The 21,968-nt window shown below is 44.7% G+C and overlaps 1 protein-coding gene across 3 annotated transcripts in view; it reads right to left on the bottom strand.

The window, feature by feature from the left end:
- rcn1 (reticulocalbin 1, EF-hand calcium binding domain) overlaps positions 1-19,824 on the bottom strand; it is a 47,419-nt gene extending 27,595 nt beyond the window's left edge. For all 3 annotated transcript variants that reach the window (XR_013577592.1, XM_078549432.1, XM_078549433.1), the window contains exon 1: positions 19,574-19,824. Coding sequence is in view for 2 of the 3 variants with exons in the window: in XM_078549432.1 (XP_078405558.1) it covers positions 19,574-19,794 (221 nt within the window). In the remaining variant the exon portion in view is untranslated. The remainder of the gene's footprint in view (positions 1-19,573) is intronic.
- Between the last annotated feature and the right edge of the window lie 2,144 nt (positions 19,825-21,968).

Genomic DNA, 21,968 nt, shown 5'->3' with positions numbered 1-21,968 from the left:
TGCTGCACTGGCAGAGGTTTCATCAGACGGCACTGGAACATCAGCCCAGGCTTTGCACTCAAATTTCTGGACTGGGACCTAAACCCACAATCTACTGACTCAAAAGGCAAGAATGTTACCCACTGAGCCATCTGGTTCTGAAAGGAGTAAAAGGGATGCTGACCAGTCAGAAACAATAGAGTTTACATTGCCAAAGGAAGGGTGATGTGACTCTTCCAGGCAATTTCCCTTCGACTGGGCAACAGGCCTACCTGAAATACAAGTGCAGGATGAACAAACAAAAAAGATTCAACTTTTCAGAAAGAAAACTAGCAAAGAGATTTGCTAATAATATTATGAATAAGGGAGAAAGAGGAAGATAGATGCTTAGAGGTGCAGAGCAAGGGTAGAATACTTAATGAGCACTTTTGTGTTGGTATTTACTAAGGAAGAGGATGCTGTTAAAATATTGGTAGAAGCGGAGATAGTGGCTGAAATGGATGGGGTGAAAATTGAGACATAGGATGTACTGGAACGGCTGGCTATGCTTATAGTGGATAAGTCGCCTGGTCCAGATAGCTTGTATCCCAGGTTGCTAAAGGAATTGGGAGTGGAGATAGTGGAAGGGTTGGCCATAACCTTCCAATCTTCCTTAGCTACCGGGGAGGTGCCAGAGGATGAGAGAACTACCAGGTTGTCATAAAAATCCAACGGGTTCACTAATGTCCTATAGGATAATAGTTGCTGTCCTTGCCTGGTCTGGCCTATATGTGACTCCAGACTTACAGCAATGGGGCAGACACTCCCTAAACTGCCTAGCAAGCCACCCAGGTGTATTCAAGAAGGTGGTTTGCTACCGCCTTCTCCAGGGCAATTCATAATGAGCAATAAATCTGCCCTTGCCTGTGACACCCGCATCCCCTCAATAAGAATAGAGTAAAATCAGGCAAGGTTTATAACCAACATTGTATTTGGTCCCATCAGTTTCCTCAATGAGCAGGTTATGTCACAATTGAACTCAACTGCTTTCTCTTCAGGTTCACTGTGCTTCAGCTTTGACTTTCACCAAGATTTAAAGGGCTTCTGATTGCTCAGAATTTTACAGACTAGTTACGCAGCTGTTGAGAATTAGAAGCTTTGAGAGAATTAAAACGATGAGACGAATGCAAATTTATAAGACGGTTAATTCAAAGTAAAATGGAGTATTTTGCAGAGGCAGCTGACACCTCCTGTGAGACCTTTCTGGAGACAAGCCCGTTTGAGCTCATATGGGAGCTATCTGGGGACAAGCTTGTGTGACTAGGTTTCTAAGGGGACAGGGGCCCGGGTCAAAACCTTTCAAAAGTAAGGTGAAATCTTTAACACCTGGACACAAAGGAGGAGGCAGCTAGCCTTAGTGCTGCCCAGACTGAGCAGTCGGACAAAGAGATTTGGGGAAGAAGATCCAGAACCGGTGCTGCTTTGCCAGGCAGAAGAACTACTTTTGGATTATTCATCGAGTGGAGTGCTGGTGATGGCAGAATGGCTGTTCGAGGAAACAAGAATTGTGATGAGTTAAAGACCACGGAATCACTTGAGAACACCTTGGAAGTCCATTCGATTATGTTCAAAGGGTTGAGTAATGGGGACTTTGCTTAATAGGATACTAGAAAATTCCACTTTGGGGAATCAGGGAAAAGTGAGTTTGTTAAATCCAGGAGGAGCTTTGTGCTTTAACTATAAGAATACATCTCTGTGGAGAGTGCAATGTATTGTATAAACATGTTGTGGGGTTTTCGGTTGTGTTCAGACATTAATTGGGAACATCTTTTCTGTAGTTTAGTGTAATAGTTGCTGACTAAGCCCTGTTTAGTTGAGTTTGATTTTAGTTTGTTTATTACAGCAAAAGTCTTAACATGTAAAATGTTGTCATGTGGTCCTGTGTGTTGGACACTGGCAAATTCATATCTCTTTTTAAAGGGTATTGGTCTCTACGTGCATCATGGCTAGTCCAAATCTGTCCATCATGATCCCTGCCAGTTTGGTCTTTTAAAAAGTGTTCTCATTGGAATCAAAATATTTATCAGATTACAAACGTGTGGAAGAATTTAATGTAACACAGGGGTTTGAACTCTCCCAACACATCAGCCCCAGCAAAAGAGAAAACCAAAAAGAAATCAGAAACATTGGTGAAAATGGATTGAGATTATTTTAATTTCTTCAAAACACCACCAAGAGTAACAAGGAGACAAGAAGAGCAAAAGGGCCATCAGATAAAATGGAGTTTTAACCCCACAAGCCCAGTGGGAATGGTGCGAGTGAGGATGTAGAAGATGTTGAAAGGTGGTTCACTCGTGTTCTTTAGGGAAGGAAATCTGCTGGCCTTAGCTGGTCTGGCCTACATGTGACTCCAGACCCACTGCAATGTGGTTGACTCTTAAATTCCCTTTGAAATGGCCTAGCAAGCCTCTCAGTTGAATCAAACCGCTACAGAAAAGTCAAAAAGGAATAAAACTGGACAGACTACCCAACATTGACTTAGGCACTGGAAACAAAAATGGCACATCCAACCCTGTGGTCCTTGCAAAGTCCGCCTTACTATTATCTGCTGTCTTGTGCCAAAATTGGGAGATCTATCCCACAGGCTAGTTGAGCAACAGCCTGGCATGTCATACTCACAGAATTATACCTTACAATATCCAAGACACTACCATCACCATCCCTAGGTATGTCCTGTCCCACCAGTGGTATACAGTCGGGAAGGAATTACCGTCCTAGTCCTCAACATTGACTCTGGGCCCCAAGAAGTTTCATAGCTTAAGGTCAAACATGGGCCACAAAACCTCCAGCTGGTTACAACCTACCTCCCCCTACCCGCAGCTGATGAATCAGTGCTCTCCATGTTGAACACCGCTTGGAAGAAGTACTGAGGGTGACAAGGACATAAAATGTACTCTGGGTGAGGGATGTAAATATCTATCACCAAGCATGGCTTGGTAGCACCACTACTGACTGAGCTGGCCGAGTCCTAAAGGACACAGCTGCTAACCTGGGTCTACGGCAGGTGGTGAGGGGACGAACAGGAGGAAAAGACCTACTTGACCTTGTCCTCACCAATCTACCTATCGCAGACCCGTCTGTCCATGACAGTATTGGTAGGAGTGACCACCGTACAGTCCTTGTGGAGACGAAGTCCCATCTTCACAAAGAGGATACCCTCCACCGTGTTGTGTGGCACTACCATGCTAATTAGGATAGATTTCAAACAGATCTAGCAACTCAAAACTGGGCATCCATGAAGCGCTGTGGGCCATTAGTGGCAGCATAACTATTTCCAACCACAATCTGTAACCTCATGGCTCTAAATATCCCCCTACTATACCATTAACAGCAAGCCAGGGGATCAACCCTGGTTCAATGAAGAGTTCAGGAGAGCATGCCAGGCATGCATAAACATGAAGTTACAACACAGGACTACTTGCATGCCTAACAGCAGAGGCAGCATGCGATAGACAGAGCTAAGCGATGCCACAACCAATGGGTCAGATCCAAGCTCTGCAGTCCTGCCACATTCAGTTGTGAATTGTGGTGCACAATTAAACAGCTAAATGGAGGAGGAGGCTCCACAGACATCCCTATACTTAATGATGGAAGACCCCAGCACATCAGTGCAAAGGCCAAGGTTGAAGCATTTGCAACCATCTTCAGCCAGAAGTGGTATCAAGGAATCCAAGAAAAATTGGAGTCAACGGGAATCGGTGGGAGGGAAACTCTCCACTGGTTTGAGTCATACCTAGTACAAAAGAAGATGGTTGTAGTTGTTGGAGGTCAATCACCTCAGCCCCAGGACATCACTGCAGGAGATCCTCAGGGTGGTGTCCTAGGCCCAACCACCTTTAGGTGCTTCATCAATGACCTACTCTCCATAATGAGGTCAGAGTGGGAATGTTCGCTGATGATTGCACAATGTTCTGTACCATTCGTGACTCCTCAGATACTAAGGCAATCCGTGTTCATGTGCAGCAAGACCTGGACACCATTCAGAAACAAGCTGATAAGTTGCATGTAACATTCACACCATACAAGTGCCAGGCAATGACCTCTCCACCAAGAGAGAATCTAACCATCTCCCCATGACATTCAATGGCATTACCATTGCTGAATCCCCCCCTATCAATACCCTGGGGGTTGCCATTGATCAGAAACTTAACTTAACCAGACATATAAATACTGTGGCTGCAAGAGCAGGTCAGAGGCTGGGAATTCTGCAGCGAGTAACTCACTTCCTGGCTCCCAGGAGCCTGTCCCCATCTACAAGGCACAAGTCAGGAGTGTGATGGAAGACCTCCACCTTTCTGCAGGTGGATAACATCACCTGCAAGTTCCCCTCCAAGTTACATACCACCCTGACTTGGAACTATAGGCTGGATTTTTGCTGACTCTGGATCCCTTTAAAAATGGCAGGCGGATCCTGATTCCAGCATTCCCAATCCCATTCAGGAATGCCTTTTAAGGATGCAGGCTTGTTCAGGTCATGAGCCCAGACCCTGCATTGCCAACATGGCCAGCACCATTAGGGGGACAGGTATGTCCTAGTGCTCTACGATTTTCATGGAATCTGGGCAGATTTTCAAAGATTTGTGGTTCATGGCCACAATCTGCAGAGGGATCCTTTTGAACAGCAAGTTCAAAAGGTACTCCTCATGTCCCATGCCAAGGTATGACTCCTCAAACAGTCCCTGTGGCCACTCATTCCCCTCCATGCCAAGGTATACCCCTGAAAACAACGTATATGGCCCCTCATGCCCCCACGCCAATGTAGGTTCCCCACCACTCCCACCATGGCCCTTCACTCCCCCCATGCCAAGCTCTGGCATTTCTAAGCCCATTCACCCACTATACACTGTATAGATGCAATGAACACTATAGTGATAGTAGAATGTGTAAAAAAGATTTTTTTTAAAGTTATTCATTGATAACTTTCCACCTTCTTAAAATAAACTGATTTTTACTACAGCCCAATAAAATTGTCAATCATCCAGACCCTTTATAGTATCAATAGCATAAACTACAAGAACTTCCAATCTCTTTATCTTGTTTCAACAGGCTAATGAGTTTCTGGGCTCTCAGCCAAAGCCTGCTGAAACACCTGAACTGCAGGGAAAACATTGCTTGATTGACAGCCCTGGATCTCTGATCTATGCTGTCAATTTCACAATGTTTATTTACACAAAATAAAGAGGTTTTGAGTGCTGGCAGTTTCTGCTGTTGATACTTTAAAGGGCTTGGATGGTTGACATTTTTATTGGGCTGTAGTAAAAGGGAGTTTTGTTTTAAGGAAGTGGAAATTTATCGATGAATGACTGTTTTTTTTAAAGAAGCTTTTTTTACACTTCCTACTGTCATGATAGCATTCACTGCTTCTAAACACAGTATAGTCAGTGAAATGGAATGCCGTAGCTTGGCATGGGTGCAACATGAGGGCCAATAGGGGATAATTTAGGCGCATAACATGGCATGGGGGCCATAAGGGTTACTTTGGGGACATAGCTTGGCATGGTAGGGTGAAGTATGAGGAGCCATAGAGGGTCGGTGAGGGGAATGGAGAGTTTGTATGGGATGAGGGGGTGTGAGGGATGAGGGCTAGAGGGTCTTTCTGTTTTTATTATAACAAGGACAAAATCCTACAGCATCAAAGCGGGCCTTTTAAACAGCCCAACTCTGCACCTGGCAGCCTCTGAGGCTGCCTCCAAACATTTTCCTGGGTCAGCTGGCCCTATTGCAGCCTGCACCTGAGCAACCGCACACCCCCGCCAACCCCCACCCTCACAATGAAAATCCAGCCCTTGCAGATAGGCTAATCCAGGAATTTTCCCAACTCCTGCTACCCACCTTGAGGATGAAAATCCAGCCCTATATTGCTATTGCTTCGCTGTAGCTGGGTCAAAATCCTGAAATTCCCTTCCTAACAGCATAGTAGGTGCGCCTACACCACATGGGCTGCAGCGGTTCTCAAAGGCGGCTCACCACCACCTTCTCAGTGGCAATTAGAGATGGACAATAAATGCGGACCCAGCCAGCAACATCCACATCCCATGGAAGGATAATTTTTTTTAATGACAGACGTGAGGCACGGCCACATTTTGTGCTGTCAACAACTATGGTGCTAAGAGACATGGGAGATTAAGCCAGGGGTCTTCAACTGCCTCGAGTTGGCAAGGAATGAACAGATTTTGGATAAGCCCTCGCTCGGAAGGCTGGAAAATTTTATCTTTAAAATGCACACTCAAAAAATGTGTAAAACTACAGAACACAACTGAAAGCACAAATACAGCAGAATAAGTGAACATTTATGTTTGATATATATTAAGTACTTTGCAGACAGTGCAAAATAAGTCAAAGAGTTAACAACATGGAACTAAAAATAGGCGCTAAAGAGCTTTACATTTTTACTAAGGATATTAAGTTGATTACTGCAACCTAATACGTACAGCACTGCAAGTCGCTCAGTGCTGAATAATCAGAGTGCAAATCACATGTGTCACAAGAATATCTTGCTATACTGGTACCATACTTCTAACTATAGGCTCATATTTCAATCCTTTTCAAGTCTAGGTGTGGTAAAGCTCAGCAGCAGGGATTAGAGCAAGTGCTCTACTTTGAAGGGTGTGCCAAATTTACATACATTAAATCAGAGCCTTTAGATCTTCACTTGTACTACAACTACAACATTGCAGTTCGACATTGCATCAATCCTTATGTAAACAGGTCAAATCCAAAGACATTGCTGGACTTGACTTCAGAATGAAGTGGTGTCATGATAATAGTTGGTTGTGGTAATGGACTCCAGTATTAGATACAATATGGTACTCTGTGCTAGATAAGGGGTCACCTGACCTGGGGGGTGAAGTCAGATAGCACATTTCTTGATAGAATGCAGTTAGTATGTGTTCATGTTAGGAAAATGTGTTATCAATAAAGTTAGCTTAATTACAATGTCGAGGCCCTGTGTGCATCATTGAAACAAAAAACAAGGCATGGTGTCAGAAGTAAACTAAATGCAACAATGGAGGTTCTGAAACCACCGACAGAGCTCAGTTTGGAGAGAAATCTCGCAGAAAACTGGAGGAGATTCCAGCAGTGATTCGGTCTGTACCTCATAGCGATGGGCAGTGATAAAAAAGACCCTCAGGTACAGTCTCCTATCTTTCTTCACGTAGCAGGGGAAGCAGCCCTAGAAGGATATAACACATTCACATTTGAAAGTGATGAGAAACTAAATGATTTGAAAGAAATAATGGAAAAATTTGAAGCCTATTGCAGCCCTAAGAAAAACATCACGTATGAAAGATACAGATTTTTTACGTGCACGCAAGGCAGTAACAACATTAGTTAACTGGGCTGAGAAAATGAGCTAAATCGTGTGAATTTGAAGAGCTTAAAGAATCACTCATCCAAGGTAGAATAATTTGCAGAATCGCAAAAGCCTCTCTGAGAGAACAGCTTTTGAGAGAAGTTGATCTCACGCTGGAAAAAGCAATAAATATCTGCAGAGTAGCAGAGACAACAAAATGCTAGATTAAACAGATGGCAGAAGATGATAAGCCACACACAGTCAAGCAGTTAGATGCAGTTAAACAGAAACAGCCCCAGGAAAGAACAAATAGACAGCCTGAACGTAAAAAGAACAGAACTGCTATTAAAACATTTAAATGCAGCCAATGCAGAACAGAGCGTTAATCACATAGTTGTCCAGCCTACAGAAAGCAGCGTAATAACTGTGATGAACTAAATCACTTCGCTAAGATGTGTTAAATCGAAGGAAGTGCACACAATTGCAGATGATAACACAGACACTGAAACTGAACTTTTCATTGGCGCAGTAACAACAAATTCCAAAGAAGACAAGTGAAAGGTTGTTTTAAAAATTGCCAACATGATAGTGAATTTCAAACTTGACACAGGTGCACAAGCAAATGTCATTCCCATAAGCCTGTATTGTAAGATAAGCAAAGAAAAACAGCTAACTAAAACAAAAGTGAAGCTGTCTACTTCTACAGGTGAAAAAATTGCGGAAGGCAAGTGCAGACTTAAAGTGAACTACAAAAAAGTCTCAAGCACTTCCATTCATAGTGGTGAAAACTGATGCAAAACCTATTCTTGCAATCAAAGCTTGTGAAAATCTGAAGCTAATCAAGAGAATAATGACTGTCACCACTGATGACATCCTGAGCGAGTATAAAGATGTGTTCCAGGGGATTGGCTGCCTAACCACTGTCAAACTGTGACACACCAAAATACACCCGCCCAAGAAAATACCATAATGCTGAGAGATCGACTGAAAGCAGAGTTTGACAGAATGGAGAAACTTCACATCATCAAGAAAACTGAAGAAGCGACAAAGTGGGTTAATCCAATTGTAACTGTAGAAACATCAGATGGGAATCTGCGAGTCTGTCTGGATCCCAGAGACCTAAAACAGGCAGTACAAAGAGAGCATTACTAGCTGCCCACAGTAGAAGAGATCACGTGTAAACTAGCTGGTGCTAAATACTGTTCAGTCTTGGATGCAAGTTCGGGCTTCGGGCAGACAAAGCTGATGAACACAACTCCTACCCCTGTACCTTCAACACATCATATGGGCAATACAGGTTTTTACGCTTACCTTTTGGTATTAATTCAGCTCCGGAGGTGTTCCACAGAACAGTGAGTCACAGAGTTATACAGCACATAAACAGGCCCTTCGGCCCATCGTGTCTGTGCCGGCCATCAAGCACCTATCTATTCTAATCCCACTAGCTGTTTAAACGGTTAGAGGGTGTAGAAAACTATATCGATGATGTGCTGGTCTGGGGAGCCTCACGAAAGGAGCATTTTCACCGACTGAGGCAGGTGATGACAAAGCTTGGGAAAGGAACCTCAAATTGAAGAAGGAAAAATGCAAAATAGGTCTTCATGAAATCAAGTACTTGGGACATGTCCTAACAAGTGAGGGACTGAAGACGGACCTGAGTAAAATCGAAGCAGTTGTGAATATGCTACCCACAGAATGTAAGAAAGACTTGGAGAGGCTTTGAGAATGGTGACCTATCTTTGGAAATTCATTCAAAACATGTCAGACCTGACAGCACCTCTCAGAGAACTTCTGCAAAATGATGTGGAATGGCACTGGGAACAAAGTCACCAGGAAGCTTTGACCAATCTGAAGAGAACACTGACCCAGGCACCTGTGTTAAGGTATTACGATGTCAGCCAGCTGGTCAAGATCTCAGTGGATGCTTCAAAGACTGACATGGGAGCTGTCCTCTTGCAAAATGAGGCACCAGTGGCACATGTTTCAAAAGCAATGACTGAAACACAGCAGCAGTATGCCCAAGTAGAGAAAGAAATGCTAGCAATTGCATTTGGCCTAGGACGCTTCTACCAGTTTGTCTATGGCAAAGACATGGAAGTAGAGTCTGATCATAAGCCTTGGTTTCAAGTTTTGGTTTCATAAGTCTTGGTTTCAAAGTTTTTTTGAGTCTGTGCTGCTGAGAAATGATAGGAAGAGCATCATTGTAACGGTCCACAATTCTCAGACACGGAGTTTTGCAAATTTGCACAGGTCTGGGAGTTTTGTCACACTACATCAAGTCCCAAATATCCACAATCCAGTGGAATGGTGGAACGTACTGTGCAGACCTTAAAACTCCTACTGAAGAAGGCAAAGGTGGATGGAAGAGACCCCTACCTGGCTCTGCTGGACTTCAGGAATATTCCATTTGAGGGTATTGGATCATCTCCAGCAAAGCACCTGATGGGGAAAAGACTAAGGACTAAGCTTCCAACTGCACCCCAACTGTTATTTCCACAGCCAGTGAGCTCTGCAGGGCCTACTCAAACTGAGACAGCAGAAGCAGAAACAGTACTTTGATCGAGGCGCCCGACCTCTGCCTGACCTGAACAGGGGAGAGACAATGAGGATTCAGCATGGAGGGATCTGGAATCCTGCTGTTGTCACAGGTATCACAGGAGAACCAAGGTCTTATTTGGTGCAGGCTCCAAACGGACAACAGTACAGGACAAGCTGGAAATTCTTACAGAAAACAAATGAAACGTAACCCTGCTCTGAACCAGAAAGTGTAGCTGAAGATCAAAAACTAGAATGCACCAGTGAAGCAACAGATACCAGACAAAGCCTGAGAGTCCTGAAAACTATCCAAGGGGTAATAGTGACACAAAGCTGGAGAAGGCCCCTTGTCCTTCACAATCACCTCTGTCACCATTCAGAACGTCCGGTGGAAAAATTGTGAAAAAAGCCACAGAGATACAGAGATGAATAAAAGACAAAACAGACTGATCAAAACAGAGTGAGAAAGAATAGATAAGAGACTTTGTGTACTTGAGTTGTATAAAAAATTTTTTTAAAAGGGAAATGTTATGATAATAGTTGATTGTGGCAGTGGACTCCAATATTAGATACTATACGGTATTCTGTACTAGTTTAGGGGGATCACCTGACCTGGGGGTTAAAGTTCAGATAGCACATGTTGGAGCCTGTCTTGATACAATTCAGTTACTGCAGTTATGTGTTCATGTTAGGTAAATACGTTATCAATAAAGTTAGCTCAACTACAACGTTGATAGCCTGTGTGCAGCATTGAAACAAAAAACAAGACAAGTGGGATGGGATCCTTGTTAGAAGAGCACCTCACCCTCCTTCATTTTTGACTAAAGTCTCACCCTGACTTACACTTGGTGCAAATATAGCCCAAGTCTTTGGCTCGGAGTCTATTACCAAGTGGGTAGCTCTAGCAAAGCATGCACACATGCATAGTGTCAAGTTTTTTTTATAGTCAGGTTGTAGGTTGTAACCACAACGACATGAAGGCAGGCAGGTGCAGGCTCTCACCACCTCTTCCAGACCCTCTGATAAAAGTTTGCCTGCTTACAATATAAATATACTGCAAGATTATGCATAATTAAACTGCTGGATTCTGCAGAATACAAAACTAGAATCATGGAATGGTTACAACACAGAAGGAAGCCATTCAGTCCATCATATCCATACCAGCTCTCTGCAAGAGCAACTCAGTCCCTCTTTCCTGGTCTTTCCCCACAGCCATAAAAAAATTATCTTTAGATATTATACAATTCCCTTTTGAACGCCATGATTGAATCTGTCTCCACCACATTCTCAGGCAATACTTCCAGGTCCTAACCACACATAGAAAGGTTTTTCCTCATGTCACCTTTGGTTCTTTTGCCAATCAGCTTAAATCAGTGTCCTCTGGTTCTCAACCCTTCCACCAATGCAAACAGTTTCTCCCTATCTACTGTGTCCAGATCCATCAACCTTCCCTTCTCTGAGGAGAACAGCCCCAGCTTCCCCAATCTATCCACATAACTGAAGCCCTTCATCCCATGAACCATTCTCACAAATCTTTTCTGCACCCCCATGATGCCATCACATCCTTCCTAAAGTGTGGTGCCTAGAATTGGACACAATACTCCAGTTCAGGCTGAACCAATGTTTTATAAATATTCATCATAACTTCCTTGCTTTTTGTACTCTATGCCCCTATTTATAAAATCCACGGTCTCGTATAACTTATTCACCACTTTCTCAACCTGCCCTGCCACTTTCAACAATTTGTGCACATACGGCCCCAGTCGGTCTGCTGTTGCATTCCGGTTAGGATTGTATCCTTTACAACTTTGTAACTAAAACTAAGATGCTCCATAGATTTGGAGAGAATGGAATAGCAAATGGATTTTAGGCATAGTTTGAGTGGAATTTTTTCAAACTCTTCCAAACTTTCCCCAAGAAGTAACTATATATCATCCCTTGCTCTGGTAATGGTCAATTAAAAGTTGGCAGACTTTGAATTTGTCCCATTGTATAGTTTCATGTGTTTCATTTTTATTTTTAAGAGTGTTTGCAGGATATAATTAACTAGACCTGTGCCCAACCTCACTGGATCACCAGGAGTGAGACATATCGGAAAATCCAATGAGTCAAACTGAATGTCTATAAAGGAATATGTCCGGCTTTCTGCTATTCACTGTGCCCAGCTGATCAAATCACAGAGCTAGGAAAACCTCCTTCTTAATGCTAAACAACTTTTTGTCCACCAACTTTAAAGAAGAACGTATAGGAAATACGTACAAAAAAAGGAGTACAAAAGCAGGGAAATTATGCTGAACATTAATAAAGCTCTGGTGAGGCCACAACCAGAGTATTACGTGCAGTTCCAGTCATCACATTTTAGGAAATATGTGAGGGCCCTTGAGAGGGTGCAGAAGAAATTTCCCAGAATGCTACCAGGAACGGGGGATTTTAGCTACAAGGTTGGGTTGAGGAAGCAGAGGTTCTTCACTTGAGGGCAGAGGGGATTGAGGGGAAGTTTTGTAGAGGTGGACAAGATTATGACAGGTTTTGATCAGTAGAAAAGGAAAAACTGTTCCCATCAGCTGATGGTACAAGGACTAGGGTTCAAAGATTGAAGATTTTGGACAAGAAATGCAGAGGGAAATGTGAGGTAGAACGTGAGTGGTAATGACCTGGAACTCGCTGCCAACAGGGGTGGTGGAGGCAGAGACGATCAATGATTGTGAAAGGAAATTGGATGGGCACTTGAAGGAATTGAGCTTGCAGGGCTACAGGGTTAAAGTGGGGAATAGGACTGACTGGATTGCTCCACAGAAAGCTGGCATGGACTTCATCGGCTAAATGGCCTCCTCTACGCCATAAATGACTATAATTCTAGGGTAAACACTCCCAGCCATTGGCCACAGCAGCTTCTCTCAATTAGACACAAACTGAAGAGAATTTGCCCATGGTTGCTAAAACAGTGGCACCTATTTAGAATGGTTTAACACCGATTAAAAATAACAGATGGAAGAATGATGTTTGAATGCATTATGGGTTAGTTCACTAACAACGTTAGTACAAAGAACGACTTTCATTTATACAATACCTTTCACAGCCTCAAGATGTCTCAAAGTGCTTTACAACCATTGAAGTACTTTTGAAGGTTAGCCACTATTGTGAGGTAGAAAACACACCAGGGGTGGTGGTAGCATTGTGGTATTGTCACTGGCCTAGTATTCTAGAGTCCTAGGTAATGATCTGGGGACCTGGATTCAAATCCCACCAGATGATGAAATTTGAATTAAAAGCCTGATGATGAACTTGAAACCAGCGTTGTTTGACAAATTACCCCTTTAGAGAAGGAAATCTGCTGTCCGTACTTGGTCTGCCTACATATGACCCCAGATCCACAGCAATGTGGTTGACAGTTAGGAAGGAGTTGCCCTGGGAGTCCTAAACATCGACTGAAGTCTCACAGGCCAAACATGGGCAAGGAAACCTCCTGCTGGTTACCATGTACTGTTCCCCCATCAGCTGATTTATCAGTGCTCCTCCATGTTGAACACCACTTGGAGGAAGCACTGAGGCTGGGGGGCTTCAATGTCCATCACCAAGAGTGGCTAGGTAGCACCACTACAGACCAAGCTGGCTGAGTCCTACAGGACACAGCTGTAAGACTGCATCTCTAGCAAGTGGTGAGGGAACCAACAAGAGGGAAAAACATACTTCATTCTCGCCAACCTGCCTGCCACAGATGCATCAGTCCATAACAGTATTGGTAGGAGTGACCACTGCATGATCCTTTTAGAGATGAAGTCCTGTCCTCACATTGACAATGCCCTCCATCGTGTTGTCTGGCACTACTGCCGTGTGAAATGGGATAGACTTCTAATAGATCTAGCAACTTAAGACTGGGCAACCTTGAGGTGCTGTGGGCCATCAGCAGCAGCAGAATTGTACTCAACCACAATCTGTAGCCTCATGGCCTGGCATATCCCCCACTTTACCATTACTGCCAAGCCAGGGGATCAACCCTGGTTCAATGAAGAGGGCATGCCAGGAGCAGCACCAGGCATACCTAAAAATGAGGTGCCGACTTGGTGAAGCTACAACACAGAACTACTTGTGTGTCAAACAACATCAGCAGCAAGTGTTAGAGCGAAGTGATTCCACAACCAAAAGACCAGATCTAAGTTTTACAGTCCTGCCACATCCAATCACGAATGGTGGTGGACAATTAAACAACTCACTGGAGGAAGGTTCACAAATATCCCCATCTCAATAATGGGGGAGCCCAATGCAATGCAAAAGATAAAGCTGAAGCATTTGCATCAATCTTCAGCCAGAAGTGCCGAGTGGATAATCCAACTCAGCCTTCTCCAGAGTCCCCAGCATCACAGATGCCAGACTTCAGCCAGTTTGAGTCACTCCATATTATATCAAGAAATGGCTGAAGGCACTGGATACTGCAAAGACTATGGGCCCTGACAATATTCCAGCAATAGTATTGAAGACTTGTGCTCCGAGAACTTGCCGTGCCTCTTGCCAAGCTGTTCCAGCATAGATATTCAAAATAGTACCATGGGATGGACATCCACCAGAGAGGGTGAATGGAACCTTTTGTAATATCTCATCTGAAAGACAGCACTCTCTCAATACTGTCAGCCTGGCTTATGTGCTCAAATCTTTGCAAAGGGACTTGGATCCAGAATCTTTTGATTCAGGAGTGAGAGTGCTACCACTAAGCCACGACTGACACCAATAGTAGCTCCTAGTATGGTTAATGCACCTGCATGCCCTATTGGAGCTCGCTCATTTTCATTAAGCTACTTGCATAGACCATAGTCAGTCAAAAGTATATGAGTTCCTAGGTTCCAATATTCACTAATTTCATACCTCCAGCACCCACCATCTAGTGTGTCTATGGCAACAGCAAGTACTATGTTTGAATAAGTGTGCTGACTTTAAGCATTGCAAAATGTTAGCTTCATCTAACTTGTTCTTGTAATTTCTTCCTGCTGACGACACTGGAACTTAGTTACTCCTGTGACTTCTATGCATGATTGGGCGTGAATGGCATTCTCAGCTTTATATCTGCCTTAAGACACTACAACTGTTACATTGGAATTTACAGTATAATGAGTTATTTAGCAGGGAAGTGTTACATAAAAAAGTAAATCAGTGACAGGCAATATTGTTAATTGTCTGCAATGTGTAACCTATGATCTGAATTTTCCTCAAGTCATCAACTTGAATTATTTTGTGGTTCAACTTGGTGATTATTGAACAACAATAATTTCCATTCATAATGTGCCTTTAGTGCAGTAAAATGTACATAGTAAATATTAGGATGTGTGACTAAAATGTTAGTCAATGAGGTAGGTTCTAAGGAGTGTCTTAAATGAAGAGGTTTAGGTAGGGAGTTCCAGAACTTAGGACCTAGAAGGCTGAAAGCACGGAAGCCAAGGTAGTTTGATGAAAATTCAGGGTCGCAGAAGAAGCCAGAATAGGAGGATCGCAGGAATCTCGGAATGGTGTAGAGCTGGCAAAGATTAAAGAGATTGGGAAGGGGCAAAGTCATGGAGGGGTTTGAATATGAAAATGAGACATTTTAAACTAAAGTGATGAGAGCCAATGTGGGTCATAGAATACATTTGCACTAAAAGTGTTGTTGTAAATCATTTCACGGAGCTTACTGGCAGGTTGCAAGAATGTATTACAAAATCATGTATTATTCATCACATCAAACTGAGTTTTGTCTATTAACCATGCAATATATCACTATCATTTATTGCAAGACAATCCACTACCTTGGAGATAGTTTGATTGGTAAATCATGCGAAGTTTAGAAGGAAGAACTAGCATCTCGGATACATCTGATCTTCAACCAATGTTTCAAAACTTGATCTTGGCCCAAATCTTCTGATCAGAGTTGGGACCGCTGTATCCAACGCTGATCAGGTAGAAAGATACCCACTTACCTGGATACGTTTAGAAAGGCCAGACTTCCAATCAATGATGGAGAAGAACTCCCTCAGTGCAGGAATCCACACTGGGAGCAGCCAAGAGAATCAGTGCAGAAGTCATACCCCTTTTTATAGCACTAAGAAGTTAAGTTTAAGTGTCCAGTGTGAATGTTAATGAATGGGTGATGGATGAATATTGGTGATTGGGTGAGGCAATGAATGAGTGAATGGATAGGAGGTGTAGGTGGTGAATTAAGTGGGTAGGATGGGTGAGGTAAGTGGTAATTGGGCAGAGTGGCAAGTGGGTGAGGTTGTCAGTGAATAGGATGGCAGGATGGCATACGGCCAGGTGGCAGGATAGCAGGTGGAAAGGGTGGCAGGTGGGTGAGGTGGTAAGGTGGCAGGTTGGTAAGGCAGAAGGAGGGTGAGGTGGGTAGGGGTTAGTTGGAACAGGTCAGGAGGGACAGGAGTGGGGCTAGTCAGGTCTGTTTCGGGGTTTAGTCAGGTGGTTGGAGCTAGTCAGGTTGGGTCGGGGGTAGTTGGATCAGGTCGGAGGGGAATCGAGGATTCAGGGGAATAGTCAAGGGGTTAGGGGGAGCAGTCAGGTCTGTGTGGGTGATTGGGGGGTGTCAGTTGTATAGTTACCCAGGAGTTATACTAAGATTTTTCTGCCTAACATTTCCTGGGTAACTATTCAGTTAAGTGCAGCAGAACTGTCTGAAGTCCAAACTTCCCGGGCAACTCCCATGGAGTCAGCATGTTGGGACTTCCACACGGTCCTGACGCACATCTTGGGTCGTACGTCTGGTGTCCAACAACCTGGAGATTGGAAGATCTGGGTCCTTCTACTTACAACCCCTAGTTCTGGTCTCTCACTATGCATAGAAACATCTCCTCTATGTCTACCCCATCAATACTCAGATCAGAGATTAATAGATTTTTGGATACTCACTAAATTATGGGATTTGGGGATAGTGTGCAAAAGTGGAGCTGACACAGAAGATCAGCCGTGATCTTACTGGATAGCAGAACAGGCTCAAAGGGCCCAATGGCCTACTTGTGCTCCTATTTACATTGTGCTCATCAAACCCTTTTAGGATCTTAAATACCTCCGTTGGGTCACCTGTCAGCCTCCTCATTTCCGGAGAAAAGAGCTTCCATGATAGGCATCATTCTGGGATCATCCTTGTAAATTAGTCTGCCTCTTAAAGTATTAATGGGGTGAATTTGCATGCAGGCAGGGTCCAAGGCGTTGGTTCAGCACGTTTTGGTCTAAGTGAAAATCGAATTCTGTTGCTGAGGAGAAAACTTCTGCCTCTCCCACCAGTTAACTTTTAAACACCAGTTTACAAGTTGTGGGTAGCATGTTGGCGTGGCATTAAAGGCTTAAATTAATAGCAGGCAGGCTCAAGAATTTTCCAATCTACATGGCCACGTTTTACACCTTGCAGAGTCATATGGAAACAGTGTGCAAGACTGGAAAAGGTGTGTCAGATCTCCCACAGGGATATTAAATTAATTTTGCTGAATATTACAAAGTCCTAAGAAAACAACCTTGTTGCACAATGCATTTCGATTTCAAAACTAATCACTGCGCCTATAAACTACATTCTTATGATTACACATTGACTCAGGAAATTAACATGAATCGTGCTGAATTTTCAGCATATCTCTTGTTCTTTGGCTTGCAATGGGCTCCGTTCCCTTAACATTAAGGTAAACTGTTAGCTATAACTCTGTCAGTAACGCTCCTGCCTCTGATTCAGTAGACTGTGGGCTCAAACCCCACTCCAAAGACTTCAGCAAATCTAGACTTATGCTGAGGGGGCACTGCACTGTCTTTTGGATGAAACATTAACCCAGGGCTGAGATTTTGCGTGCCCACCGGCATCAGATGTGTTCGGACAATATGGCGAGAAGGCCAAAAATCAGTTTCACGACATCATGAACCAACTTTGCGATCGTTCGCTCCACCGTCGATGGCGGGCTGCCATTGGACATCAGGAACCTCATTGTAATACATCAACGTATCATTATAAGGCCAGTCCGCCAGACTCATCCCTCCTGCTGGATCATCCATCCATGTCGGCAGCAAAGCACGCCACCGTGTTTCACAACTGTATATATAAGGCGTGCACTTGGTGGGCTGCACTTCGCTTGGTACTTCAAGGTTTGTTTGCCTACCTCGTTTTGGTCAGTACTTGCAGTCATCAGCGCCAGGCTTCACAGACAGTACCACATCACTTTTAGGGGGGGCTCGCTGGTAGGTCTCTGCCGACCAGGTCAGCCATATGTGGGTGGCTTTTCAATGGCTGCAGGGCTAGGGCTTGCTTGGGGAAGGAGGGTACCCCAGGGCATGTGTGGGGCCACATGTTGATCTGTGCAAGTGACCTCAAGATGGTGAGAGCTGAGGAGGCAGTCTCCAGAAGAGATGAGGCCAGATGGACATGTGAGGGTATGTGTTTGAGAATGGATGGTGATGTCCCTTGAGCTGGGAGTGAGTGAGATACCAGTGAATGTGTGATGGGCTTGATTGTGTGAGTTTAGAGTGATGAGATGGTTGCCATACCCCTGGCTGTTCAGATGGGATCATTCATCCTCTATCTGCACTGGATGGCCAACCTCTTCTGTGCAGCATTGGCACTGATCACCACTGCCATCACCTACCAAGCTGGAGTGGTAATGTAGCTGCCCCTCCTGCAGCCAGATCGAAGGTAGAGGACATCACAGCGGGCCACCACAGGGTCCAAAAGTCGCTTGAGGGGTGCAGTCTCCTTGCCTTTCGGGGCCATGTCTTCTTTGTTACAGTCCTGGGCTGGAAGCACTGTGTGTGGCTGTATTTTAAATGTGGTGCCTGGTGTGATGAAGCAGCGACCTGACGGCGTGGTAGGTGAATCGGAGCCCACTCGCCATCGAAACAGTGTGTATCCTGGGAATGTATAATTAATGCGGCGGGTTTGGGACAATATGGTGTGAAAAGCCGCCATTGCGGCTGGCGGGTAAAATGTGGTTTTACCCACCCGCTGCCGCACTTAGTGCAAATCTGGGACGATTCCTCCCCCCCAAAGGTGGGACAGAAAGCAGGAGAGTTCTCCAGAGCTGTTGACTTGGCCTATATTTATCTCTCAGCCAACATAACAAAAAAACCTGTTCTGGACCATTATCAGGTTGCTGCTTGTGTGTGCAGATCGGGTATCACATTCCCTTGCAATAGTGGCTACCCTTCAAAGAAAGTGCTCCATTGGCTGTGAAGCGTTTTCGGACGTCCTTGGGCCAAAGGGGCTATATAAATGTAAGTGCCTTCTTTCTATTTAAGGAGCGAGCTCTAACGTACATGCTAGAAGCAGTGGATCGTTGGACAGACGCCCACTGCCACGTTTCTGTGTGAACAAGACACTTACTTCTCCAAGGACACTGTATGCTGCTCTTATGGGAATTGTGAAACAGCAGCGGATCAGAAAACGAAACTGCAAAGGAATTTGGAAACTAAAGTCGCGCCGGTTTGTTTTGAAGTACTGTAGTAGGATTTATACTTAATAACTGCGGTGCCCCAGCCACATTTCACCTGCACATTTATACTGTGGAAGTTAACCGGAGGAGCCAGTTTACAACTTGAAGCGTGGTGAACAGAATCTCAATAACGCGCGGTCCCGAAACTGGGGCTGAATCCTAACCAGCCTTTGGTTGCATGTTTTTAAGCCTGTGAAATTGGCAGCCGCAGCTGGCAGGAGTATCCTGATACCCAATTTATCACCAGTCCGCCTCGCCTCGAGAGAAAGTCACATCCCAACCTTACCGCAGCTTCTCCACGCTCTCCTCCGGGGTGAGCTGGTCGAAAGTCTTGGCTTCTTCCCTGCCCAGAAAGGCCTCGTGATCGTAGTGGAAGTTTTCCGAGTCGGCGTGGACCTGATCGCTCAGCTCTGGCTCCTGGTGGACCCGCTCGTGTCTCAAAGTGGGCTTGGGACACACTCCGGCGATGTAGAGAAGCAGGACATAGAGCAGGCGTGGGCTCCCCATGTTGCAATCTCTTGTAACCAATGAAAGCTGTAACAAGGATACACACAAAAAAAATTAGATACAATTTTGCCAAAACCTCTGCTTCATTCATTACAATTCCTCCCACGCAGCAGAACAAATGGATCTGAAATACCTGTTTGAAATATTCTTGATATGTTGAATAGCGAACGCCCTCTTAAAACCGACGCACGGAAATCTGTCCCATGGAAGTTGCAAAGTTGTTTCAAACCCAGCGGCTGAGGCTCTCCTCCGCTCCGGTTCACGTGTCAGCCCCCAACACTTGTCTTGAGCCTGGGGGGGGGGGGGGTCCCCGAGCCACTCAGCACTCGGTTTGCTTTTCCGGCCAGCGGAGTGCGGGTTTGTTACAGCGCTTCCGATTGGTCAGAGGGCGTGTCCGTGTGGGGTGTGGGGGGCGGGGCGGGGAGAGGCTGGAGTCGCCACGTTGCAGGGTTGGAGGTGGAAATCGAGCTGCGAGCAACTTTTGAACGCTTCTCTATTGATTCATCTCTAAGGTGTAAATGTTTCTGTGCGCGCATACGTGTGGTCTTTATTACTGCTCATGCCTGTTAGAAAAATATAGCGATGTATTTTAGCATTTTTAAAAAATCTGTGCACATCTTTACACGTTGCAGTTCTCACGCAACTGGAATGGGATCGTTTCTCTTGGACAGTGATTGTGGAATTGGGATCCGAAAAATCTCAATCTCACATACTCCTGTTACCGTCACAAGAGCCATGAAGTTTTTTTGGACTTCGGATTTAGGAAAATGTTGATGGTTATTATCATTTAGTTAAAGCTAGCTCAACCACCCACAATAGCCAACATATTAAAAAAAAAGCTTGCACTTATTGCTCATCGTGTGTCACTCTTGGGATATCGTATTCCGCATAGTGTGCACCGGACAATACCGACAACAAAGACCTGGTGAGTAATCACACTCAACAGGATCCGCAGCCTCCAGGCAAGGACTTCACACCTCCTCCATAAATGGAATGCCAAGGACAACCCAGCATGTGACTGTGCTCACTTGGATCAGACTGTTCACCACACTGTGAGTGACCGTGGCCGATGAAAATTTGCCACAGGATTCAAGGCAATCCATCTAACAAGACACACAGCTGTGACTTGGTTGTCTAACTGGGATGTAGACCTGTAAAGCTGCAAAATATATGCAAGAAAATGATCAGTGCAAACTGATTCTGTCATTCTCCTGGGGAATCCTATTCTACGGATTGACCACTCACTCACTGCAATATTGTTTCTGCAGATTAGTTTTGAATTTACCACCTTTCAAATGCAGTCCATGTTCTCTGGTTCTACTGTCCTGGACAAGGTGAAATAGCTTGTTATGGTCTACATTGTCTAGTCCAAGCTTGTCCAATGCATGGCCCACAGGCCAGAAGTGGCCCGCGAAACCCTGTAATGTGGCCCCTGGAGGCTGTCACAGGCCTATCAGCAGCAAATATAGGAGAGAGCAACTCTCTAAATGTGCTCCGGAAAAAGAGGTTTTGGCAGAGAGAGAGACTGGCTGCTAGGCTGGGCCGGGGAGGAAGACGCTGTTGGGCTGGAGGAGGCTGGATGTGGTGATGTAGTGGTGTGGGTGGGAGTGGTGGGGGGCAGGGAGAGACTCGCTGCCTGATGCTGTGGGAGAGCGAGAGAGAGAAAGTGAGTGTGTGTATATGTGTGTGTGTGTGTGTGTGTCTGGCTTACTCGCAGTCTCAGGATTCCCACTGACCCTCACCCCTACACACCAACACACTATCACACCCACTCACACAATGGGCGAGGGTGAGGGAGTGAGCATCAAGAGAGTGGAAGTGAGCCAGGCAAACAGACTCTGTCCCTCTCACACTCTAATGTTGATCTCTCTTTATCAATTTATTCTGTGACATTGCTATATTTTTGCTTAGTAAGTTGTTTCTTTTCATACCTCAACTTTTTTTGAAATTCAGTTTAATATTGCATCGAACCTTATCTTTCTGAAACTTGCTCATCAGCCCTTGAGTGAGAAAAAAGTGGAAATGTGGTCCTCCAAGTGAAAAGGTTGGACAAGCCTGGTCATGTCCCTTTGGAATCATAAATAAAAAGAACCTCTTTCATCTCACATTTTCTCTTTTCCAGTAAGGATATAACCAGATCTCACATTCTAAGGTCAGCTAAAGTAAGGTCGCAG

The sequence above is a fragment of the Cetorhinus maximus genome, chromosome 9, assembly GCF_964194155.1.
Source record: "Cetorhinus maximus chromosome 9, sCetMax3.hap1.1, whole genome shotgun sequence".
Lineage (NCBI taxonomy): Eukaryota > Metazoa > Chordata > Chondrichthyes > Lamniformes > Cetorhinidae > Cetorhinus > Cetorhinus maximus.
The sequence above is the reverse complement of the archived record's forward strand: the minus strand, read 5'-3'. Positions and strand labels throughout refer to the sequence as shown.